This window comes from Eleutherodactylus coqui, chromosome 11 (genome assembly GCF_035609145.1).
Source record: "Eleutherodactylus coqui strain aEleCoq1 chromosome 11, aEleCoq1.hap1, whole genome shotgun sequence".
NCBI classification, from domain to species: Eukaryota; Metazoa; Chordata; class Amphibia; order Anura; family Eleutherodactylidae; genus Eleutherodactylus; species Eleutherodactylus coqui.
Genome location: NC_089847.1, coordinates 38048737 through 38076186, shown reverse-complemented (window position 1 = coordinate 38076186; position 27450 = coordinate 38048737). Strand labels below are relative to the sequence as shown.

Below are 27450 nucleotides of genomic sequence, written 5' to 3'. Positions count from 1 at the left end.
AAAAGTAAAAACAGAATCAATGAAGTTTAATTGTGTTTAAAAAAAAAAAGGATTACGTTTGAATCGCCTCTCTTCTGCCATATCTAGAATAAAAAAAACTAAATCCTAAAACAAAAATACATATTTGGTATCGCCGCGTCCGTAAAAGTCCAATGAATCAAAGTAGCGCATTATGTACCCCGCATGGTGAACGTCATCCGAAAAAAAGAACGCCAGAAATGCACTTTTTCAATCACCCTGTCTCCCAGAAAAAATGCAATAAAAAGCGATCAAAAAGTTCTATGTATTCCAAATTGGTACTAACCTAAACTGCAGGACATCCCGCAAAAAATGAGCCCTTGATCAAGTACGTCGACGGAAAAATAAAACTGTTATTCAGCGCAGAATATGGAGGCAGAAAATAATTTTAAAAAATGATGTGTCTTTGAAAAGTAGTACAGCAAAAAATAATTAAAACCTATACAAGTTTGGTATTGTAGTAATCGTACTGACCCATAGAATAAAGATATGTCATTTTTGTTGCAGTTTGTGCGCCGTAGAAAGATGCACTGAAAAATGGTGGAATGTTTTTTTTTTTTCCATTTTACTCTACTTAGAATATTGTAAAAGTTTTTCAGTACATTATATGGTACAGTAAATGGCATCATTGAAAAATACAACTCGTCCCACAAAAAACAAGCCCTCATACAGCGACGCCGATGGATAGATAAAGGAGTTATGATTTTTTTTTTTTAAAGGGGGGGGGGAAAAAAAATGGGGTGCATCATTAAGGGGTTAAGTAACATTATCCAAGAACATAGTTAAGTCTGTTACAAGTTGTAAGTTCTTCCAGCTCTTCCATGTAACTTCTTTACTCTTGAGCTGTCGCTCCCGTTTTCCTTACATTTACTGCCCCCAAATTCTGAAACAGCTGTTTGAGAAGCAATGGCTTTGTAACTTCAAGTTGATCCTTGGATACTTGAAAGGCCCGTGATAAATATCTGCCCAGCGTCTCCTCATCGATGGCCGGATCCACAGCCACAATTGCAGCCTTAAGTTCTTCAGGTTTAACGGGACTAAAATTATAAAGCATATAAATATATTTTAGATCTTAAATCGCGAATACAGTCATACCATAAATCCAGTTAGCGGTATATTACACTTATACATCCCCACAATACGGGAAAAAGGGAGCATGTAAAGTACTTTATATAGGAGTATACATACTTTTGCCACAGAAGGAAATTACATGTAATGTTTTTTCCTTAAATTCACAGCAGAGCCCTCAGCAGCAGAGGAGAGTGAAAAGTTGAGCTGAAGTTGCAAAATTCTCTGCAAAAATGGCTACTTTGATTTTAACAGCAACAACCAAGGAGAAAAGCCGATTCCTTTAAACACTACTTTTTCTAAAAAAATTTAAAAAAAAACACAAAAATGACATGGTAGGTACTGTGTAACACCATGTCTACGCTCAAATGTACGCAGAGTCTTACACTTATTACATTTGGTGCTTTTTTTTATCCAGCGTCACTTTCCCAAGGCTTGTATAAAGCATCTAACATTGATTTGAAGGAATGCTGCCTTCCAATAGGTGGCGCTGCAGAGGTATTGTTCCATCTCCCTCCAAGACAAGCATGTAAAACACTGGTCTTTATGGTTTAGTGTCGTACTGTGTTAACAAGAAAAGATGCTCCAAAATGTAATTTTATAGGAAATGCAAGTATTTCCTAAAACAGGCCGGTCAGGAGAGCTTACAGTGTGATGATCCAGCACATATCGGGCCCCTCAGGTGGCAGACTAAAGGGAACCCATCAGATACTTATGCTGCACTTGGTGAGCTCAGCTTAAAGTAGTGACTGGCATGCTGATCCCAGCAGCCTGTCACTTATAGGGTCAATGTTATGTAGTTTTCAGGCACTGTCAAGAGAGGTCCAGCTAGGAGCTTACTCACACAGGTGCATGTATCCCGTGTATTTTTTTACGCATGTAAAATACGCAGCACATGTACATGTGTACTTGCTGTGTATGTTAACCCTTTCCAATCCAGATTACCCTGCATATCTCCAATGTCGAGCGAGGTCCAACACATGTCTATTACATGATGCAGAACAGAGCTCTGATGTCGGAGCTCTCCTCTGCATAGTGTTATAAACATAAGCTATATACGTTGTAATACAGAGGCATCCTATAACAGCATACAGATTTCATTTCTAATTTTTTGAATGACTGATTAGTCTTATTATATAGATGTGTATTATACCAATATACACATTTACCAGATTACAAATGATGTTCCTGATGATAATCATAACTCCTGTTTAATTTTAAAAAATGGTAATAAGAATACTGTTAAGATTTTATGTGTTTCTGTTGAGTAATTCCAAGGAATCCACAGCGTGGCTTTCCTGACCAAAATAAATAAGACCTTGGAGTGTGTGGGTGGCAGGGAAATTAGACTGGAAAGGGTTAAATCTGCAGACCCTATATTGGCGCGTATTACGCACCAAAATAGGACATGCGGTGAAGTGTTGGGTTTTTTTCACATTCATGAAGAAAAACAACAAATAAAACTGCCGACATGAGTGACCTAATAGAAATCAAGCACCGCGTATTACATGTGGCACATACGCCCGTGTGAGGTCTAATAATGAGAAAACTTTCTTGTGGGATAAGCAAGTACCGTAATTGTCCAAAAACTACAAAATATTGGCCTATAAGTGACAGCCCCCTGGAATCAGCATTACGGTCACTACTTTATCCTATCTTCAGTGAGGACAGCGTAAACTATACGTTAAGTCCCCTTTTAACGGGGCATTCTGGGCGTTTACTATTAATGAACCAGCCCCTCAGGATCCCTGCCCATCAGCTGATCTCCTGGCCCTCTACCACCACTGCAGGGCCAGAAAGCTGCATCAGCGGTCAGTGTAATAGACGGCTTCACTCCCATTGAAGTCAATAGTAGCGATGCCTTCCATTACACATCTGGCTCTGACCACAACTAGGACCCATAAATGTAGGCATCACTCCCATTGGCTTCATCCCCATTGATATCATCTATTACACTTCTGGCTCTGACCACCGATACTGACAGCAGGCTGAAGAATCAGTGGGATCCCAAGGATAACATTCACACGAGAAAGAAAAAAAAGAGTCAAAATCTACATAAAGAAATGAACTTGTTAAAAAAAAAAAAAACCACTAAAAACTGCAAGATGTATAGAAAAAGTCAAAACACAAGAGATTGTCTAATAATAATAATGACTACTCCCCCTCTAGTACCTGAATACACAATGTTAACATGTAATATGACCTAAAGGGCAGTAAATGGTTTTGCAGATCTGGCTCCCAACTAATGGCCCATTTACAAGCTCCGATGATCGCTGGATTGCTGGCCTCTCGTTGCGTGTAAACGCTCCCCGCTTAACGCATCACATAGAAGGTGAAGTGCTGAGCGAGTAGCTGGTGATGTCTTTCAGTCTAAATGCTTTGAACGAGCGCTGGCGACCTTAGCGGTGACATCAGCATTTGTGCTGTTGTTCAGACGACCGTCATACCGTGTAAAAGGGCCATCTGCCAAGATAAAGAGCCACTAATCACAAATGGAAACTAGATCAAACCTGTTTCCATGAGGGGATCTCACACAGAGTGCTGGAGCCGCAGATCTACAAAGGGAGTGGGAAAACCCCCGCACATACCGCCATCGCCCGTGGCTTCATCGGGAGTATAACGGCACTGGAGATTTAGCCAGCTTGTATAGCATTCCTGTACCGAGTAAATAGATTTACCTGGTTATCTTCTGGCCAGGCCCCTTGTGGGCGGAAGTAACCACCCGCCTACTGCTTGGGGAAACCAACCTCATGCATGTGTGGTACCCGGTTCCAATATGGAGAGAACGAATATCCGCTCACCATGAATAGTGATACACTGGCCATGGGCCAGGAGCCTTAGCACTGAGATATACCTAGAACAGATGTTGCATTCATCCCCCCCCCCCCCCGCCTTCACGTCACTGCACCATAAAATGTTAAAGGGAAAGACAATGAACCTACTATGAGTCCTAGTTAAAGGAGATGTAATAGACACAGCATCGAAGAGAGTGCTAATCGACATTGATACTACAATATTACAAATGGCAATGAGGAGCGTTATAATCAGCCCCCTGTAGTTTTGGGCGTGAAGTTGCAACTTATTAAGACAACATACATTCCCAAAGAGCCCTCGTAGTAAAATAATTGCACAAAGTCACAGTATTCACTGGATCATCTGCTATGTACCCAGTTACCGGACCCCCAATAGTGCAAAGTAGCTCCTAGATCGTTGGAAAGCCATTGATCAATCAGATAGAACTGTGGCCCCAAAGCCCCGGTCGATACACCAGCCAGGAAAACATACTTTACGCCTATTTTTTACATAAATTTGTATTTTCACAGTGAACGGGATTAAAGCAAATCCCGTTCACATGTAGAGGAAAACACAATGCTGCAGACTTTGGGCTGTAACTCCAACCTGCGACGTGTGAACGCACCCCTAGGCCCCCTTTAGACGAGCGCTGTTGCAGCGTCGGTTAGCAGCGCACAGAAAGCGCTTCTGTAAGAGACAATTGTTTCCTATGGAAGCGTTCAGATGCAGGAATTGTAGCCGCACAAAGCACTCACATGACTCAAAGATAGGACATGTGGGTGCTATACTCGCACCCAGCTCCAAGGGGTGCACAAAGATAAGATGGCCTATCTTTACTGTGTGCTTTCCATAGGCTCCTATGAGAGTCTTGACAGCACGCAGCCCGGACCTCGGATCATGTGAACAGGCTACTTCCTGGGGGTGGAAGTCGCCCGTTCACACAATCTTTTCAGGACTATAGCAGCGCTGTTTTCTTACTGCTTAGCAGCACGACAACAGCGCTCATCTGAACGAGGCCTTAGAGGAGTTTTAAACTTTAGTAATCACTTACTTGTTCCCAAGTTTATTTCTCAACTCTTTCAGATATTTCTTTCTCTCGGCAGAAAATTGATTTTGGATCAGCAGAATAAAACGGCTCGGATTTCCCTCTTCATCCTATTTGAAGAAAAAAAGCTTCACAATGTACTTAATATGGAAGTACTTTAACCCCTTTAGGACTGAACTAATGTTTGATTCCCCCCCCCATGCATTCTGGTGATCATAACTTTCTCTGGTTCGATGATAGCTGCGCTGAGGCTCTTGTGGAATGAATTGTACATTATGGGGGGTGCCGCCTGCGGGGGTTAATTTCTATTCATTTTTATTCTGGCAACAATGAAGAAAAGAAAAAGAAATTCTGCATCAGATTTTTTTCCTTTTTATTTACAGGATATAGGATGCTATACAATTGGACAATTGCAGCATAAACGGCCTTTACCTTCATTTGTAGTTTAAATTTATTACTGCTCCAAGGGTGACTATCACGATTTTGCGGTAAATTGCGATTTTGCGCGATTTTAACATTACAAGTCCCATAGACCCCTGCAGAAAAGAAAACGCTGCGAATTTTGCAGTGAAGAAAAAAATGTAGTGGGTAGAGATGAGCGAGCGTACTCGGAAAAGCACTACTCGCTCGAGTAATTTGCTTTATCCGAGTATCGCTGTGCTCGGGTCTGAAGATTCGGGTGCGGCTGCGGCTGACAGGTGAGTTGCAGCGGGGAGCAGGGGAGAGCGAGCGGGAGAGAAAGATCTCCCCTCCGTTCCTCCCCGCTCTCCCCTGCAGCTCCCCGCTCCGTGCCGGCACCCGAATCTTCAGGGACGGGCACAGCGATACTCGGATAAAGCAAATTACTCGAGCGAGTAGTGCTTTTCCGAGTACGCTCGCTCATCTCTAGTAGTGGGTAGTCACCCTTAGACAGTAAAAACTCTTCTACTTGCATGTTCCCACTCCAAGACCCATAACTTTTTTTATTTTTCTAGCTACGAAGCTGTTGTTTTTTGAAGGTGTTGATTTTTCAAAAAGAGTTGTAGATTTTATTGAGACCATTTTGGAGCACATGCAACTTTTTGATTGTTTTTCATTACTTCTTTTTAGGGTTGGGACATCGAAAACCGATATATCGAAATTTCGATATATCGCTAATGCCTTGGCGATACTTTTCATCGATATTGTTATGGCGGATATATCGGTAACATCGATAGTTTAAGGCGATATAATATCGATTTTCGTAAAGAAGAAACGTGTCTTGCGGTCCGGTGACCAGATTTTCTTTCTTTCCTCTGTGTTGGCACAGGATGTAGTTTTGCTGGAGGCACTACTGAACTTATAAACAAGTTCTAGAAACTTTTGGAAAGTGTGAGGTGACTCTTTGTCACCAATAAGGTTTGCTCCAGGCAAAACGGCCCTCAGAAAAGGTGGGGTCTTCGGCCCCTTTTCCACATGCGTTTGTTCATCGCGTTAGTCGCAGGCTCTGAATGCTTGCGTCTAACGCGATGGCTGTGGGCAATGCTTTCTAAATGAAAGCCTTTCCACATGCAGTTGGAGGGCTGAGCTGAACGCACAAAAGTCGCGTCCAGAAAGGGAGATGCAACATGTCATGTGTTCAGCGTCCAACGCGAACGCAGTGCCCATAGAAAAGATAGGAGACCCATCTAACGCAATTACACTTGCATTCGCGTTACCAGGCCCTGCATGGTTTACTAATTGCCATGGAGACCGTTGGTCCCTCAGCGGCAACTTGAAATGCTGAGTTTTCTTTATGGAGCTTTCATCAGAAGGTTGTAGAGGAGACCTGGAACCTCAAAAAAACCCGAAGAACGTTTGATGAAACACCAGAACTTTCTTTGTACTTAAAAATGCCCGCGGGGGCTACTTATTACAGGGGAAGGGGCTGCCAATTACTGGGAGGGCTGGTTATTACTGGGGGCTACTTATTACAGGGGAAGGGGCTGCCTATTACTGGGGGGTGGGGGCTACTTATTACAGGGGAAGGGGCTGCCTATTACTGGGGGGGCTACTTACTACTGGGGGACCTGCTTATTACTGGGGGGACCTGCTTATTACTGGGGGGTTGCTTACTGGGGGAGGGGTGCTTATTACTGGGGGGAGGAGGGCTACTTATTACAGGGGAAGGGGCTGCTTATTACTGGGGGGGCTGGTTATTACTGGGGGGGCTACTTATTACAGGGGAAGGGGCTGCCTATTACTGGGGGGCTGCCTATTACAGGGGGGCTGCCTATTACTGGGGGGGGACACCTGCTTATAACTGGAGGGGTTGCTTACTGGGGGGCTGCTTATTACTGGGGGGGGGGGGCTACTTATTACAGGGGAAGGTGCTGCCTATTACTGGCTGGGGGGACCTGCTTATTGCTGGGGGGACCTGCTTATTACTGGGGAGGACCTGCTTATTACTGGGGGTGTTGCTTACTACTGGGGGGGGGTACTTATTACAGGGGAAGGGGCTGCTTATTACTGGGGGGGCTGGTTATTACTGGGGGGACCTGGTTATTACTGGGGGGGGGACCTGCTTATTACTGGGGGGGGGGGGGCTGCTTACTGGGGGGGACCTGCTTATTACTGGGGGGGCTGCTTATTACTGGGGTGGGGGCTACTTATTACAGGGGAAGGGGCTGCTTATTACTGGGGAGGCTGCCTGTTACTGGGGGGGACCTGCTTATTACTGGGGGGGGGGGGGGCTGTCTATTACTGAGGGATGGGGGCTGTCTATTACTGGGGGGGGGGGGGGAGATAAATTATATGCTGCCCTATGTGTGTGCTGGGGGAAGGGAGATTATACACTGCCCTATGTGTGTACTGCCAGGACATTCTAATGTCATAACTAAATAAGAATGCACTAAACTCCAACCCCCTTCATAATCCCGCCCCCTATAACCAAAGCTCCGCTCATGTCCCGCCCAACCCTGCCGGGCCTTGTAAAAATGGTCGGTCTTGCTTGAAGCCGGTCCCTGGTGCCAAAAAGGTTGGGGACCACTGGTTTAGGAGACAACCCTTTTAAAATATGGAGGGAAATATGTCAACCCTACTCCAATTTGTACCAGCTTGGTAGAAAATATCTTTCCCTAGTTGCTACTTCGGTTCCTGCAGAAAGAATGTTTTCAAAAGCTGGTGAAGTTATGTCTGCTCGAAGGAGCATTGTGAAGGGAGAGCATGCCAGCAAATTAATATTTCTTGGTTCATTAGATAACGATTATTGGGGCCAATGATAAAAAATGTCTTTTCATAGACCTCATTTTAATTATGTTTCATTTGTAATTTTTTATATTTCATTTGTAACTTTAATATATTGTCCTGTTATTAATAGTTAGAAGTTAATCAGAAATCCAACAGTTTAAGGTTTTAAAAGAAAACTATAATTTAATTTGTTGATTGTTGCTTTATTAACCCTCGACCTGTTTTATTCTTATTCAGCATTTAAAAAAGTCGATATATCGAAATATTGATAGTTTTCCACCGATATTTTACAATATCGATGGTTTGTTCCGCGATAGTCGATACTATCAATATTTTTGTCTCGATGTCCCAACCTTACTTCTTTTGCAAGATGAAAAATAGCAATTCTGACTTTTTTAAAAATTGCCTTTTACATTGTATCTCCTTGTAGGATAAATAAACATTTTCATTACTCGTATCATTAATCATTATCCAATACCTATTATGTGTATTTTTTTATGTTTTGCTATTTTCTTTAATTTAAAAAGTGTTGTGCGTGGATTTTTTTCACACTGGTTTTTTTTCTTTAACTTAATTTTATTTTACAATATTGCTAGCATAGTACACTGTATTACTTCTGTAATGCAGTATACTATGCCTATGACAGCAGCTTATCAGCCTCTGTCAGGCCTTCGGTTCCTATAGGAACCCATCAGCACCTCACAATCACATTGTGGGGTGCCCCCTGTTACCTGCCACGATCACTATTGATGGAGGTATGGAAGAGGTTAAACAGTTGGTATGGAAGCGGTTAAACAGTCGGGAACAGTGGTTTCTCTGGTCCTGGCCTTTAGAGCAGGAGCCTGGCTGTCAGTAGACAGCTGAGCACCTGACCTGCTCCAGCTAGATTGCAGTAGCTTTGAACTCACGCGGTATAGTTACAAAAAGTTAAATAATACAGCTGTAAGTTCATGAAAAATAATAGTAAGCTGAAGACATACATTTAGGATATGGTGGGTACAGGGTGGTACAGAGCCGAACTAGTGGGAGCACTGGGGTAGTTGCCCCATATATCCCAGCTTTAATCTGCCCATTATTACAATATAGTATCAATGTACAGTGTAATAAAATGTAAGGGACTCTGGAAACTACCATGAGAGGAGTATGCATGGTGAAAACGGAGATTTACCTCACTAAATAAAGACTTGTAATGGATATTCTCATCACCCGGCTTCAGCTGGGAGACTGCAGTGTCCAAAAGTTCCTGAATTTCATCTGAACTTTTAGATGGAAAGACTCTTCTGAGTTGGAGCCTGCAGGAAAACATGTAAACATAAAACTAAACTAGAACACCTTCTACATGAGCAGCACTACCTAGAGTCATGCTGTAGCAAGATGTAGAGCTTCTGATACCAGTCAGAGGGCATCTTTCTTGATACATTTGACTTACTAGACCATAAAGATGCAGTCTGTGTGCCATACTCTATGGATGCAGGGCTGGAGAACCCTAGATCTATATATTATGAGGCCCAATGTATGTATGATTTTGTGGGTTTGGAAAGCTAACCTATCAAAAAGATTTCCTTTCGTCATCTGGATCATGATAGTAGCTTTTAGCCACTGCTAACACATTAAGGCTGGGTTCACACTGGGCAGATTTGCCGCGGTTTTGCTGCGGTTTTTCCGTTTTGGTTTTGCTGCAAAAGAACGGCTTCTGCTAGAAATATTTGGATTTGACGAAAGCATACTTAAGGCAATTATTAAGGCTTTATATACCTATCTCTCTCCTAAAGTCCAAGTAGACGGAACTTTCTCTAACTCTTTTCAAATATCTAACGGTACTCGACAGGGGTGCCCATTGTCATCACTAATGGAACCTTTAGTAGAACATATTAGACAACACCCCACTATTTATGGAATACACGCTGGTATGAGATTATTTGTGGACAATATTTTGTTAACCCTAACCAAACCGCTAACCTCTCTCCGCAGCGTTTATACAATTCTAGCTCATTTCTCTGCAATCTCCTACTATAAGTTGAACGTGTTGAAATCACAAATATTAGGTATTTATGTAAATGAAGTACAAAAAAGAGAGATAAAACAAGAATTTCCTTTTCATTGGCAAACAAAAAATATCCCTTACTTGGGTATTAATATATATTTTCCTCTCTGGGATTTAGTGCCTAATAACTATCTCCTGTTATTATAAGACCTACAAAAAGAAATAGACAATCTCCAAGGGCAGCAGAATACTAGGCTGGGCTGCATTGTATTATAGAAAATGTTAATCCTTCCTAAGTTACTATATTATTTCCGTACTTTACCAATACCAGTCCCTCATTCAATACTCTCAAAATTCCAGAAGCAACTAACAAGCTACGTCTGGCTGGGGAAACCACCTAGTGTGGCCCTTTCTATTCTGGCTTTCCATAGATCCCAGGGAGGAGCAGACTTGCCTAATTTGAAAGCATATATCAAACGCTCTGCTTTTAAACCAGTCCTCTTTGTGGCTCTCTCACTTCCCGGGCATTAGTTGGCCTACCATAGAATCAGAATTGGGGAACGTGAATTCCTTATCTTCGTTGACTTATGCAAAGCTCTTAACAATCAAAAACTCATCACTTGTAGGGAAGTCAGATAAGACTCCCATTTCTCTCCCCATGAAAGCTACTTTAGAAACTTGGGGAGAGCTTCTAAAATATGCAGACGCCACAGCATCCCGTCAACTAAAACAAATTCCTACGGAAACCTTGGAATTATTTATTTATGGCTTACAAATGAACTCCTGGGTCGAATCAGGAATAAAATTTATTGCGGATCTTTTTGAGAGTGACTCCCTAACGCCCTTTGACACCCTGGTCGAGAAATATGGATTACCAAAATCAGAGATTTTTAAATACTTTCAGGTATGCTCGTTTTTTCAGAAAAACCCTTTCTACACAACTAGATTCCCAGATGCAATTGCTGTAAGCTGAATAACTGCCAAACAGAATGAAAAGCTTAAAACTAGGATTGCATATGAGATAAAGGGAGGGAAAAGGTGCCATCTCTTAAACTGGGAGAGAGAGTTGGCCTTGAAATTTTCAATGGAAAGCTGGTTAAAATCCTTTAGGTGGGCCAAACAAGCCTCCAGATCAACAAACTTGATAGAGTTACTAACAAGATGGTATTTTACTCCCTTACAAGATTAGACACCTGGCCCCAGAGGCTTCCTGTTGGAGAAACTGTGGCCAAGTAGGCTTGCTTTTACATAATTTCTGGTCTTGCCCACTGATTCTGAGATTTTGGAAAGAGGTATATACTATATTAAATAAATAGGTAGATCAGTTGATTCCAAGGAACCCAGCAGCAGACCTATTGCTTCTGGATTTAGAGGAAGTAAGGCCCAAAAATAGAAGACTGATTAGCCATATATTGATGAGCACAAAAATGTCGATAGCTAGAAAGGGGAGAACTAATATATCAACTGAAGTAAATGACCTTATTCGGATGATTTCGGAACATAGCATTTATGAAAAAATTTTCACCCTTAGAACCAATGCTATAAGGAATTATGAAACTATGTGGAATCCCTGGAATAATCGTGTTCCGTCGTGATGTCAAATACTTTGTTTTGATTTGTTCTAAACTCTAAATTTATTTCCTATGCTTCTCTATAACTTTTCACCCCCCCCCCTTCTTATTTCTTCGTATTTCTTTTCTTGCTCAATCTTTTCCCTTTTCCTTCTTAATCTTCTTCTCGCAAAATACGTAAATTGTAACGTATTTTTGATATAATTTCTTGTCTATTAAGAATTGTAAACCTATACATGATGTTTTTGATCATTAAGTTGTAAACCCTAGATGTACGCTCTTTGATCTCTTGTACAATACGTTGCACATGCTTTTCATACTGCACGGTAAAAAGTGTTAAAAAAAAGCGCTAAAAAACTGAGGCAAAAATGTTAATTTTTAGCATTTTGCCTCCCAAAAACCGCAATAAAAGTGATCAAAAAATACGTATGTACCCCAAAATAGTACCAATAAACAGTACAGCTCGTTTCGCAAAAAATAAGCCCTCACAGAGCTCTGTTCATGGAAAAATAAAAAAGTTACAGGACTTTGAATGCAGCAATTTAGAAAAAAAAAAAAGATTTCCAAAAAAAGGGGTTTTAATGCAGAAATTTAAGTGGAAAAACCTAAAAAAAATATAAGAATTTTGGTATTGTTGTAATCGCACCAACCCGCAGAAAAAATGTATTGGGTCATTTATGCTGCATAATTAACGCTGTAAAAAAAATAATAAATCTACGGCAAAATTGATGTGTTTTATCTCCCTGTTATCATTAAAAAAAGTATAAAAGTTTTACAATATAGTCTATGCACCCAAAAATGGCACCAACAAAAACTACAGTTCGCCACGCAAAAAACAAGCCTTTATACAGCCGCGTCGACAGAAAAGTAAAAAACGTTATGGCTTTTGAAAAATGGAGATGAAAATCTGCCAAAAAATCGTTGCATCCTTAAGCCCAAAATAGGCCGTGTCATTAAGGGGTTAACAAAGAGAAATGCAAATTCCTACATCTGGGCAAGAAAAATGAACATAAGTCAACAATGTAATGCAGCAGCCAAAAAGGCAAACACAATTCTGGGATGTATTAAGAGAAGCATAGAGTCTAGATCACAAGAGGTCATTATCCTCCTCTACTCTTACTTAGTCAGACCTCATCTGGAATACTGTGTCCATTTCTGGGCACCCCACTTTAAAAAAGACATAGACAAACTGGAGCAAGTTCAGAGAAGAGTTACCAAGATGGTGAGCGGTCTGCAAACCTATGAAGAACGGTTAAAGGATCTGGGAATGTTTAGCTTGCAAAAAAGAAGTCTGAGAAGAGACTTAATAGCGGTCTACAAATATCTGAAGGGCTGTCACCGTGCAGAGGGATCAGCCTTATTCTCATTTGTACAAGGAAAGACTAGAAGCAATAGGATGAAGCTGAAAGGGAGGAGATACAAATTAGATATTTGACAGTGAGGGTGATCAATGAGTGGAACAGGTTACCACAGGAGGTGGTGAGTTCTCCTTCAATGGAAGTCTTTAAACAAAGGCTGGACAAATATATGCCTGGGATGATTTAGGTAATCCTGCATTAAGCAGGGGGTTGGACCCAATGACCCTGGAGGTCCCTTCCAACTCTACCATTCTAGAAATAATGCTGCTTTCCAATAGGAGGCGTTGCAGAGGTATTCTCCCATCTTCCTTATTAGCATATTTCCCAGAGGAGCAACATGGCTTTACAAGTCTCCTCACTCACCTTCAGGTATCTCCTCACAGACCTTCTAGGTGCTCTCCTTAAAGAGAGACGATACCCTGCCTGACCTGTGAAGAACAAAAAATCAGCTCTGCATCTGTTGGCTAGAGCTGCACCTCACAGATTTCCTGCCTTGCCAACCGCCTGCATGCACTCTGGTAATATTGGGAACTGTCAATTCCATTTTAGTTCCTTCTTCCTGCATTTGGCCCAGAAAACAGTGGGAAATATACCCCCGGTATGTGCGAGGGGTGAGCTGAACAGGAAGTCGGTAAACAATGAGGTGCTATGCACTTTATGTTGTGCTAATAGGTTTACTGGGATACCTGTACACGTGTCCCACTTACTGTCTCCACATTATTTAGCAGTGCTGTACCTGAACTGTTCACGTGTCAACGAACCAATAGTTGAGCTGTCAGCATTGGTAAGCTCCGTCAAAAGGTGTTCATGCCCATGAAACAAAGCGCAATACAAATCTTCATCCATCTGTAAAATAAAGCCTCCATGTTAGCGGACACATTATAGTTAGAAGTCATAATATTTTGGGTTTTGAAATGTATAATCATATCATAAACGTTTTACATCTCATACATATGAGCATATTATGGCTTGTTATATTGTCCACTCCCCATGTGTCCAATTTCACAGGGAGCCGTGTAAAGTGGTTTTTTTGTCAGATTTCTTATGAATCCACTTGATGTCCTATTACAGAAGTATTCCCCCCTGGTAGCATTTCATACACCTGCAAGTGGCAAGGACTCAGTGAGCCTCGTCTAGTCCCCATACATCTCCATCTTCAGTCTGACTGGTAATGCTTTAAAGTGAACTTTCCCTTTAAGCAATCATCCAGTTCCAGATGGCCACACCGCTTCTCTGAACACCTGATGCAAACTGTGCATTGGTGGTGCATCGGTAGTTCAGAACGCTGCTTCGTTAGGCCAGCACTATTCAAGTGAGCAGTGTTGGTCAATGAGAGCCATATGTAGTAACTTTGGGTGGTTTCACGTCTGCACTAGGGATTCCCCTTCCGTGCTCCGTTCGGGCATCAGAAAAAGGGAATCCTTGCTGCCGAAAGGTTCCATCTTTGGAAGGAGCCAAACAGCGCCGACCATACCCCATTGACTATAATAGGGTATGCCCACTTGCTGTCCAACTGTCGGGCTTTTTCAGCCACATGTGACAGAACCTTCGGCCAGAGGTTCCGCCGCAGATGGGAAAACTGCCCTTGGATATCTGATGCACAGTGTGCTATGGATATGTGATTTTGTGATCACTAGTACAATATACTGTAATGCTTCTGTATTAAAGTGTATTGTGTCTCGGCTTTCATCCTATTAAACCCACAGGCAGGGTGTAATCGGTACACTGTGATGACATGTCTGCAGGTATCCAGAGGCATTCACTAGACCTCCAGCTGCCATGACAATCTTTTGGCACCCCTCTGCAATCAGATCGTTAGTGGGTAGGGGTGAATGGATGACAGAGAGCCATCTCCAATCACAGGTGGGTTTAAGCTGTTTAACACCACTGGACAGTTGCCATGCATGCAGCAGGCTCAGCTTCATACAAGCCCTATGCACATGCACTATACATATATGGCAGATTTCACGGAAGGCTTACAAAACCTCCATGGCGATGCCGTATTGGAAAACTACACTTCTTTCCTGCATTGTCTGTATAGATACTGCAGTGGGGTATGTGCGCGCTTTATGGCAACATCAAATAATAGGAATTGACGGAAAAATCTTTAATAGACTATTACAGTCTACAGAAAGTGATTAAGAGCTGCCCCTGCTGCAGAGGGATAGATAGAGAAGATATATACAGACTCTTAAGGTGACCATGCAACTTTCATGAACTATGCGCAGGCACCTTTTTGGGTATAACACTGGTATACCATACATGCTTTCACAAAAGACAGGACTAGGGACCTTTACCTGGTACCAGGCTGTCTCTATGCACAGTAGTAATCAAACAGTGGCTGAAGGGTGGGGTGACAGGACTAGCCTGCAGGTCATGAATATGGAGGACTACTTCCTGTAGTCCTCTGTGTGTGCTGCTACTGAGAAAATGTAAGTTTCTGACAAACTATTTTACAGATACATAAGTGTTACTTTACACAGAATGAGTGGCCGGCACAGAAGCGCCCAACTGTGCTTCCAATGACTATCACTCCTGGGCTTTTACACAGAAGGAATAGTCGTTCAGTGAATGGAGGCAGAGTGCACCAGAGATCTCTTTGAACCGCTTGCCACCATTCAATGTGAACAGGCATGGTTCAAAGTTGGATGACTGCCTGTTTACACTAATCATTCAATAGTCGCTTCATTTTGATTGAGATGAAATGAAGCAGCTACTGAGCGATTTCTTGCTCAGTACCCCGATAGGTCCCCTTGTTTATTCGGAACTAGTAGGGCTCAGAATAGCTCTTTTGATCGATTTTTTGGCCAATAGTTGTCCTGTGTAAAGCTCACCTAAAATAGACATATCACTGCAATCAGTGTGCCTGTCACTGCCTTATGGTGCCCTCGGAGTAGTGATGACAGATTCCCTTTAAGAGGAACCTGTCTGGTCCTATGAGCACAATCAACTAAGTTTATCGCCACATAGGTCAGGGACTGCTGAGTCCAGAGGTGCGCTTTTTATATGTACCTGTCTCCCCGTCCCTCCACTGTCCACCTGGAAAGCTGCCACTCAGTCCGTGCATGGGACTCATCAAAAAAATAAGACACCCAGGATTTAGCAGCCCCTGTCCTGTTTAGGGTTCTCATAGGACCAGACAGGTTCCCTTTAAATATACATTATAACAATTGTGGTTATAGAAAGGAAGGAAACAATACAGAAAAAGTAGCATAAAGCCAGAACAAAAGATTATTTTGATAGTTTAGTCTCAAGTTTTTTTTATTCTACTCACCTGACCCACAAGGACTCTATAAACTGAATGAATTTGCTTGTTTATCAATTGAATCCGACATGTATTGTGCATAGAATACGACCATTCAATGGAAGCATCTCCAAACTTCTTCTGTAGATAGTTTATCATAAACTCGGACAGAGATGATTGTTTCCCCTTCTGCAATAAGGACAAGGGGATTAATACTTAAAACTAGAACAATACTGGAAGGCCAGGTAAAAATATACAGCTAATTAATACATTTGAGAACCTCGCTATTAGAAGTGGAAAGAAAGAACACAGACAAAAAATTCTGAAAGAAAGTAGAAGAAAAATAGACACCGATCACAAACTAACATGTTTCTACACAAATGTACAGAACATGGAAACAAACAAGGAGAATTGGAGCTCCAGAACACAGGAAGAGAAATAGGATGTTATGGGCATCACGGAAACTTGGTGGAATGATACGCATGATTGGAATACAAGGCTGGAAGGACACTACTTTTTTTATTAGAAACAGATCTAATAAGAGGAGTTATTGTGTTGTAAGTTAGGAAAGCGTCATCTCCACAGAGATTCAAGCTTCAGAGCATGGGAGTTCTGTAGAAACTGTTTGGGTAAGAATACAAGGAGAGAACAACAGAGAGTACACTATTGTAGGCATTTACTATAGGTGGCCTGGACAAGCAGAAGATATTGATGAACTCTTTCTACATCAGATGGCCAAGCTCTCAAAAAAGAATGACATAATGATTATGGGAGATTTTAACTATCCAGACATTTGTTGGGAATCTCTCTCAGGTAAAAGTAATGGATCCAACAAATTCTTATCCGCTCTTATGACAACTTTATCTTCCAAAAGGTAGAAGAGAAAACAAGGGAATCTGCTGTCTTGGACCTAATTCTCACCAACAGGGAAGGGATGGCGGAGGAAGTAAGGGTGTCTGGGACCTTAGGAGGCAGTGATCATGCTATCCTTGAATTTAGGATAACAAGCGGAGGAAGACCTGAGAAAACTCAGACCTCAAGATTGGAATTCAAAAAGGCAGATTTTAATGGACTCAGAAAGAGGATAGGAAGAATCCAATGGATGGATATTCTTAAGGACAGAAATGTCCAAGAAGGTTGGGAAATATTGTGAAATGAGATTCTCAAAGCACAATCGTTAACAATCCCTAAAAGAAGGAAGAATGGGAAACATTTAAGGAAACCAGGATGGACGAACACAGAACTTTCACACATGTTAAAAACAAAGAAAAATATGTTTATCAAATGGAAAGAGGAGGAAATATCTAAAGAAGAATATAATGTGGTCTGTAGAAACTGTTAAAGCAAGTGGCAGAAAAGCTAAAGCTGATAATGAATTGATGCTTGTAACAGAGGCTAAAAGCAATAAAAAAGGATTGTGGGGGTATGTCAAAAGCAAAAGAAAAGTCAAAGATGCTATTGGATGTTTACAGGATGAAAATGGTGAATTGGTTAAATAAGACATTGAGAAAGCTTTTACATTTCTATTTTGTATCTGTTTTCTCTCAGAAAGTATTGAGGGAATACAAGAATCCAGGCCATCTTTAAACAAAGAGGTGGTGACGTAACACTTAGATAACTTAACTGAATTCAAGTCTCAATGCCCAGATGAATTACATACTAGGTAATTGCTAAACCACTCGCGGTACACTTTGAAAATTCCTGGAGAACAGGAGAAGTCCCAGAAGATTGGACAAGGGCAAATGTTGTACCTATCATCACAAAAGGGAAAAAGGTGGATCCAGGAAACTACAGACCTGTGAGCCTGACTTCTATACCAGGAAAGATCTTTGAACAGATTATTAAATATCATATATGAAAGTACTTGGATGAGAATGGAGTAATCCTTATTTAAAAAATGACCAAAAATGGGATTGACAAGGCAACTGTCAGGTGGATTCACAACTGGCTGGGATAGTACTCAAAGAGCGGCCATAAATGGCTGCACATCCAAGTGGAAGAATGTATCAAGTGGGCTACCACAAGGCTCTGTCCTAGGCCCAGTGTTGTTCCATTTTTTTAATAAATGATCTGGAAGAGGGAATTAAGGGGAAACTGATCAAATTTGCAGATGACACAAAGCTAGGAGGGATAGCTAACGCTGGGGAAGAGAGAGAGATTATTCAAAAAGATCTAGAAAAGCTTGAACAGTGGGCGGTGAATAACTAAATGGTATTTAACAAGGAGAAATGCAAAGTCCTACATCTGGGCAAGAAAAATGAAAAAAGTAAAAATAGAATGGGAGGAATTGGGCTCACAGACTGAACATGAGTCTACAGTGTGATGCAGCAGCAAAAAAGGCAAACATAATTCTGAGATGTATTAAAAGAACATAGAGTCCAAATCACGTGAGGTAATTATCCCCCCTCGTAACCCTCATCTCTTCCCTTCTGCACTTTCTATCAGATAATTTATGACCGCAAAAAGATAAATTTTGTTGTGGTCATAAATTAGCTCATAAGAAGCTGCAGGAGAGAAGAGTACAAAGAAAAACTAAAGGCCCTTTTACTCGGCACAATTACATCATTCAAAGTTGTTCAAATACCCGTGCTCCTTGCGGGTTTTGAACAATAGTCGTTCCATGTAAATGAATGCAGATACTGAACGACCGAGTGAGAGTCGTTCACTTTCTGCATGCTGAAACCTGAACGACTAGCCGTTTAGTGCAAACAGCAGTCGTTCGGTTGTGAATGACTGCTGCTTACAGTGAATGAAGGTGGGCGGTGAAAGAACGCTCCCCGGGTGCCCAGCCTCCATGCTGGCAGGGCTTTCAGTGATGCTCACTCCGGTGTAACCGTACAGGTACGAGGTTCACTGGGACGAGCGTTGGGCATCATTTGCCCGACAACTCATCCCGCGTAAATGTGTAAACTGTCAGTCCAGCACACTGATGGATGTCCTACTGAGACCTAGACTACAGTGTTTATATACAGTGATATGTAGAAGCTGCAGAAAACAAATGGTGCAACATTTTTTAATTAAACCCTACTGTAAACATGATTGTCAGCCAAAAATACATACATTTAGATTACAAAAAACTGCCCCCCAATGAAGGTTGGAAGGTGCCACATTAAATGGCAGGACTTTAAATGCAGATGGTTGGCATTATAGCAATTCATTATGACATCAACTCCTATACTCATTTGAGTCAGAACAAATGAACAAAGAAGAAAGTACAAAAAGTGGCAAACTTTCCACAAAGACAGATCATGTGACTGCTATGCCTTCTGCAGCCTGTTCTTGCAGTCACCATTAGGTTAGCTCACTACTTTGAAATCTTTACAGCTCCTATTAAATTCATTAGTGGCTTTATAGATCCATAGGTGGTAAGCTCATCCTAGTGGCGGCTGCAAGAATTATATTATTTAATTCTATGATCATGTGATGTTAGGGATCGGGGAAATTGGAGCACAGTGGGCCATTATGTGGCTGTAGAATTTCTGTGTATGCCTCTGTACCGGTGTAAAATATTAAAATGGTTCAATTGATCTAATGAAAAAGTGGTAAATTAGTTATATGGTCCATAGTTTAGTACATTATAATTTCTGAAGATTAGAATGGAGTTTAGTGGCTCTGAAGCCCACTGACTCTCTGTATTTTGCACCCTGCATCCTAGGGAGTTTATCCATTTTTAAAAGGTCCTTATAAATAAAGAAACATCTGTATAAATGAACTACTGTGTATGAAATAATAATTACCTGCTGATCGATAGCACATTTATCTTTCCAAATCTCCTTTATCATACCATACACTTCTTTTAGGCTTAGTCTTAAGTTTTTTACTTGTCCTTCATGACGCAGATGGATGGGAACATCATCTCCAATTCCCTAGAACGAATGATTCCAATAGTTAGGAGATTCATTCCAAAACATAAATCAGCTCACAAGCTGTAATACAACACCAACAGACATATGAAATGTCCTTCTGTACCTCTAAACGTAAGGAAAGACAGGGTTAGGCAGGATGACCATATCCCCCCCCACCCCCTTTCTTTTCATTTCTAACTCAACTCTATTATTATCTGACCTTTTTGCTCTTTCTCTTCTCGTCGTAATGCACCTCGGGTCTCTCCTGGAGGAGCATGGGACCACTCAAACAATTTATTAGTTAAAGTTGAAAATTGAAGTCGGTTCTTTAACCCCTTAATGACATGGCCTATTTTGGCGTTGAGGACCAAGCGATGTTTTCGTATTTTTCCATCTCCATTTTTCAAAAGCCATAACTTTTTTATTTTTCCGTGGACGCGGCCGTATAAGGGCTTGTTTTTTGTGTGGCGAGCTGTAGTTTTTATCGGTGCCACTTTTGGGTACGTAGACAATATTGTAAAATTTTAAATTTTTTTTTTTATGATAACATGGAGATAAACCGCATCAATTCTGCCATAGATTTCTTTTTCTTTTTTTTACAGCGTTAATCATGCAGCATAAATGACACACAAAATTTTTTCTGCAGGTCGGTACAATTACAACGATACCAAAATTGTTATATTTTTTTAGGTTTTTACACTTTTTTGCAATAAAACCCCCTTTTTTTTGGAAATCTTTTTTTTTTCTCTATAGCTGCATTCAAAGTCCTGTAACTTTTTTTTTTTCTATGTATGGAGCTCTATGAGGGCTTATTTTTTGCGAGACGAGCTGTAGTTTTTATTGGTACCATTTTGGTGAATGTACGGCTTTTTTGATCACTTTTATTGCACTTTTTGGGAGGCAAAATGCTAAAAATTAGCATTTTGCCTGTTTTTTAGCTTTTTTTTTTACGCTTTTTGTCGTACAAAATGAAAAGTGTGTTCAACTTTTTGTACACGTCGTTACGGACACGTCAATACCAAATATGTGGGGTTTTCATTTTTTCCCCCCTTTTTTATGCTAATATTAGAAAAAGCATAAAAAAAGGGTTTTTTTTACATTTTTCTTTTTTTTACATTTTTCTTTTCTTTTTTTTTACACTATTTGAGTCCCTCTGAGGGACTTGCAGCAGTATGCCTATGATCGCTGTGATAAGGCATGGCAGAGCTACTGCTCTCCCATGCCTTATCGCCTATACAGCGATTATAGGCACAGGCAATACAGGACATCGCGAAAGCCGGCCGGAGACACAGAGGGATCGCGATCCCTCTGTGAACTCTTTCCCTGCCGCGATCTACTTAGATCGCGGCAGGGAAGGGGTTAACAGCGGGGGGCGCATCTCCAATGTCCCCCCGCTGTTGCAGCGGGACGCCGGCTGTGAGTGACAGCCGGCTCCCGCTGCGGGATAGCGCGGGATCTTATGTGATCCCGCGCTATCCCCAGGACGTACCGGTACGTCCTGTTGCGGGAAATACCAGGCTCCCAGGATGTACCGGTACGTCCTGGAGCGGGAAGTGGTTAAGATATAAGTTAGCCTACAACAAATGTCAGAAACCAAGAACCCAACATAAGGAAGTTTTACTTAATCTTGCACAAATAAACTAAACATAGTGAAAGTTGTAAATTGGCCTGGATTGTAGGCTTATGTTGATATATGCTGTATACGTTAATCAAAATAAATAAATACATTTTGAACCATAAACGTAAGGAAAAATATCTGCGCCACATGGTGCAAGATGGAGAAGCCACATGGTGGCACACAAAGTGCCTTCATCTCTTACAACTACCAGGCTTCATGTTCTATGGGCATGAGATATCATCATATCAAAGCAGACAGCTGAGACACAGCCTTAACCCATACCCCTAGTAGGACACATCACTTTTAGGTTAGTACAACAGTGTTGCCTGCGAGTTGAGGAAGAGTTGCGGTATTCCAGCTACAGTTGCAAAGTTACTTTCTAAATTAAGAGTCACTTTATGGCAGAGGAGCAAAACCTGTCGTACTCAACAGTTATGGCATATTCACAGGATATATCATCAGGAGTGCAGAACATGAAAGCAGACCATCAGTATTCTCTTGATAGGTGGTCGTTGTACTTTTCAGATGCTGGGCATACTGTTAATATGCCATAAATGTCTCGGATGGAAGTAACTCCAAATGTTATTGCAGCCATTGAGGGCAATGTAACAAGTTAAGGACCACCCTCTATATATATATATGGATGTTCAATGTTGTTCACGGTTTAGATACCGCTGTTAAACCTGACAATGTATCTAAGCAACCAGCCAGAGGGGTACCCCTTCCAGTGTGTCATCCACCCAGCAACATGATTGTAGCGTGCCAATGGGTTTACATGGCAGCTCGTTAAAAATACAATATATTGCAATACTTAAGTATTGCACTATATATTGTAGAAGTGATCAAACTGTCAAAAGCTCAAGGCCCCAGGGTTTAAAAAAAGACATAAAAGTATGTTGAATAAAATTTTCAAAGAAATTGAAACTAAAAAAAATTAAGTAAAAAAAACCTTTTCCAAAAAAAGAAAAAAAAATGATATCATCCATCCAAACTATTAAAATATATCATTATTTGTTCTACATGGTGAACGTTATAAGAAAAAAATACCCTGGGCACTCCATCTCCTAAGATACACTGGATAAAAAGCGAACAAAAAGTCATACGTACCCCAAAATGGAACCAATAAAAACTAAAAGTCACCCTGAAAAAACAAGCCTTCACACAGCCACATCAACAGAAAAATAAAAAATGTTATGGGTCTCAGAATATGGCAATAAAAACAATTTTCTTTAAAGGTTCTTTAATGTTATTTTAGAAGTAGTTATATATTAAAAAAAAAACTGAATAAATTTGGTATAGCCATATTTTTACTGACCTGCAGAATAACATTAACATGTTATTTTTGCTGCACCATGAACACTGTGAAGGCAAAACCCAGAAAACAAGGGTGCTAGGCGTTAGGTTGTGCTGCTGGGACCTGTTTTTCTATGGGTTTCCAGGAGCACACCTTCGCAGGGGTGGAATAACTGTGCTGGCTGGGTGTGGAGTTCTCCAGCCAACCACAAGTCTGTTGCATATAAATATCAGCCTCTCTGGCTGAGGGAGCTGTTTTTTCGCATTTCCCCTTGTGTTTGCATTAATTCTGTTTGTTTGGTGGGTGAGAGCTGTGTGTGTTTGTGCTGGGTGCCAGACATGTGGTGTGAACAGACCTGTTCCGTTTTGTGCGCATTTCATGCTGCGTTGGTGTGAACTGTGTTCTGTGCTGCTTTGGATCGTTTTCCACCCTGGACGGGGTTACATCCATAGGTTCCAGTGCAGGGCCGTCCTTATCGGGACGATTGTCCTGCTTGCAGGCAGGTGTCATGTGGAAGTTGTCTTGTTAGAGCAGGGACCCAAGAGGCAAAAAGGACCCTTGAAGTGGGCTTGTAGGCTTAAGTATATTGGCAAAAATATGAAGCAATAACTCGTACTTTTATAGCTATTCCATCTGGTTATGTGTGCAGGTATGTTTGGTAATTGTTTTGGTCGTTTGTCCGTCTTTGTGCTATGTCTGCATTCCGTTCTGTGTTTGATCTACCCATCCGCTGGTAGTGGATGCCCGGTTCTTGTTTGTTTGTCCGACCTGTCCGTTAGTGGGCGGATGCCAGAGTTTTGTCCTGTCCCCTTCGTCAGTTGGTAGGCAGACACTAGGGCCTTGTTTGTCTGTCTGTTCCTGCGTCTAGCTACCCATACACTAAGCAAGTCACCTGTCTTGACTACCCCTGTACCATATGATCAGAGTCCCGTTGGCAGTTCAGTACGAATGTAACAGGCGCAATTGTGTTTTTTAGTATTTCATCCACTTTGACATACAAATTTTTCAAAACATTAAATGGTGCATTAAATAGAACCAGGTGATGCTGTGGAAGCTCAGCCTTCAATTTTGTTTACACTGCCATTTTAGTATGTTTCTTTTAATTTTGAAGTGCTAGAATAGCGCAGTCTGTGATAGTGTACTTTCCGGAAAAGGAAACCTAATAGAGCTATTTTTGAAACATTAGTTTCTACTAGAGCTATTTTAACCCTTTCCAATCCACTGTCTGATGTCTAAAGACATTATGATTTAAGGCTGTACAGCTCCGATGTTGGAAGACGTCCGTCGGGGTTCTCTTACTGTACATTGCCAGCCTCTCTGCTGTCGGAGCCTATCCAACGTGTCACCTCCTGCAGTACTGGCTTTAGCCAGCATATAGCGCCATTGTATAACAGCAGAAAAAAAGTAAGCCCCCTAGGAAAACCAGTATACAAATTGGATTGGAAAGGGTTAAGTCAAAGGAATCCATCAAGACCCAATACAAAATGGATGTGCTAAAAATCACAGCTCTTGGTAGCAGAAGTCATGATGCCAGTGTAAACATAACCTTGTTCTGTGGAACAGACTTACAGCATTGGCATACAGAGAAAAATCTAGAAAGTGCGAAAACAATGGATTTTTCCATTGTTGCCAATGATAACAGAGGTAAACTAAATGAAAAGGCCCTTGTTCTAAGAACAGTTATAAATTCCCATAGGACATTTGTGATGTCTCTCGCAGAATTTCATACCATGCCTGGAAAGAAATCCTTTTCTTTGAGAACTCTTGTGCCCAGTTCTGTCAGCAAGATGTCCACCAGCTGATCGGTGCTCTTCCCTTCACATAATTCTGACCATCGCTGAGAATCTTCAGGAAAGATATCTGTAGAGAAGACAAACTGTCTGTTATAAATCTATAAAACATGCATTTATAATATATATTATACATCCACACACTTTAAGAGTAACTTAAGTAGAAAAGGTTGTAGGTGGATTTGGCCCTAATCTTCAAACTAAATACTCTGGTTTACAGATTGCAAGCAAGTGTGATTGATACAAAGATTCCAATACTGAAAACCATTGTTAACATAGGGTCCTACAGTATCCTATTAGGCCATATGGACATCACAGAGGGGGTCCCTGGCTCAGGACCTCCATGAGCCAGAGTAGACGGCTTCTAAGCATCAGAAGCTGCCATTCTGTTGGAGCTGCCCAATGCATACACTACATAGATGGCTATTCATTTAAACATGTCATGTAAACTACTATGGCTACAGGGGTATCTACAGCAGCCCTGCTCAAGATGCGGCCCAGTAAGGGAATTCTGGTGGCTCACGAAGGTGGCCTGGCCTGCACCCCACAGCCTCAGTAATAATGCCCCATACAGGCATTAGCACTGACAGGCTCTGCTCTCTGCACATAGTGGGATATCCATCCAGTAAGAAGGATAGACCCACCTCCTGTCCACCACCGATTGGAAAAATTGGTGGTGGTGGGTCCTCCTTCAGCCATCAGCATCTTCATGTGGTTGGAAGAAGAGCTTCAGGTGGGCTGGAGATTCCTGAGCAGAGCAGTAGAGAGACCTCACTCTGCAGCTGAAGGGCCCAGCACCACCAGGCAGCTGGCAAAAGAAATAAGCCCCTGGCTGCCCATAATCTCCTCCAAAAGAAAAATAGGTATGTCACGAGGAGAGAGAGGGGTGGGCCTGATCGATCCCGTCTCTACTACCAATTTGTCACGGATTGACTAATCCGAACTTTCTCACCACTATGACCACTTGTCACGGCAAAGCCTCAATCAATCACTCTAGCGGGATTGTGAGAGCAGAGTTGTTAGAATACAGGTGGATTTGTACCCAGCTTACCCAGGCTTCTGCACGCCAGAAGAACGAAAGGTCAAATCACCCCCTGATCTGGTCTAACACCTCCAGCACTCTACAATACCCAAACACACTCGCTGCCACCAACAGCTTGTGTTTCCCAGGTAAGTTGGAACCCTGACTAGGAACTAGTAACACAATCTTCAGAGTTATGGTTCATTTTAAAACAGACAAGGTTTGACTCATAAATTGCAGATTTATTCTAAAAAAAGACTAGCATTGCTAAATATTTATATATATATACAAAATATACAGAAAAGATGTTACAGTGGAGATAAGGTTTACAAGAATACACAACAGACAGTACTCAAAATAAAACAAGGAGGGAATAAGAGAAAGATACCAGGTTTGGGATGTTCGGCCCAAGGTTCTGCAGAGTCACTGGAAACAAACGGGAATGTCCATACACCATAGCGCAGCTCCAAAGGTCTAACCCTGGATCTCTCTGACCCCCTATTGGGTTAGGGCCTGCACTCGACCAATAATCCTTACTAAAAGATTTTACTCTAATTTGAATGCCACAGCATCTGTGAGAACCCAGCTTCTAGTAGGATAATTTTCCTTAGACTTCATTTACAAGTAAATTATCACACAATGTAGATTCCTCATGCTAATTCTAAACCAAATGGACAAGAGGAGCCATGCAGGCAAGAAGAATGGAAGGGGCTTATTCACTTTTGTCCAAGGTAAGGTCAGACAATTGCCTTTCTAAATGGGTGGAGGGGAAGAGCTGAAAAAGTTATAACTGCATTCTAACTACTCAAGGCCTGAATGGGATATTACGGTGGTTACAAATGGATGACAAATGGAGCATAATGGCTGATGCCCCACCAGTCCATATATCACAAGGTATTTTACATACAATTACACAAGAGTACATTACAATTAAAAAAGCTAATTTACATAGCAAAAAAGTTTGCAAAATAGTTTTATGATTAAAGTTTAATCATTAAACTTGAGAATAAATAAGTTTTTTGCGACTTACCTTGTAAATAAAGGTAATGATTACACTTTCATTACCTCCTCTTATCTGTGGCCCCAAGAGGCTTGCCTATTTTAATTTTGGCCACTACCTACTGCCAAGGTGTACAGGCCTGATCTACAGTATGGTTGGCTACAACATGCCCTGATGACAGCAGATGGTTGTGGTGGTGGGGAAGTGTTCAAAAGCCGAACCTGTGACTATTAGCTAATAGACAGCTGGGAGTGTCAGAGAATAGAAAAAAGAGATCTACTTTTTCCTTCTTGTTTTTTTCTTAAACAGCATTACGTCTATCTACAGGCCATGTCTGGTATATCAGCCTCATTCACATGCATGGAGATGAGTTGCTGTACCAGAGAAGCCATGGATAAACATGGCAATGTACTGTAAATAAAAATGCTTTTTTTCTAATCCTAGACAAGTACTTAATATTACCCTGCTAACCATCAAAAGCTGTACTCTCTGAAGATGCATCTTATGTACTGGAAAGGTATTAGAACCGTTGAAATCCAACCATATATAGCTATTGGTGGAATATGTATGTCTCCCAATCACCCCATACTCACTCAGCTGACCTTAGTTCACCAG

The 27450-nt window shown here is 41.4% G+C and overlaps 1 protein-coding gene across 1 annotated transcript in view; it reads right to left on the bottom strand.

Annotated features, from left to right (window-relative positions):
• Positions 1 to 591: 591 nt before the first annotated feature.
• The window catches only part of TSNAXIP1 (translin associated factor X interacting protein 1), a 57513-nt gene continuing 30654 nt past the window's right edge, over positions 592 to 27450 (bottom strand). The window contains exons 10-16 of the mRNA XM_066583874.1: positions 24754 to 24884; positions 20005 to 20133; positions 16298 to 16456; positions 13760 to 13869; positions 9279 to 9402; positions 4931 to 5034; positions 592 to 1055 (exon numbers count right to left, since the gene is read on the bottom strand). Coding sequence (XP_066439971.1) covers positions 851 to 1055; positions 4931 to 5034; positions 9279 to 9402; positions 13760 to 13869; positions 16298 to 16456; positions 20005 to 20133; positions 24754 to 24884 — 962 coding nt within the window. The 3' untranslated portion in view covers positions 592 to 850. The remainder of the gene's footprint in view (positions 1056 to 4930; positions 5035 to 9278; positions 9403 to 13759; positions 13870 to 16297; positions 16457 to 20004; positions 20134 to 24753; positions 24885 to 27450) is intronic.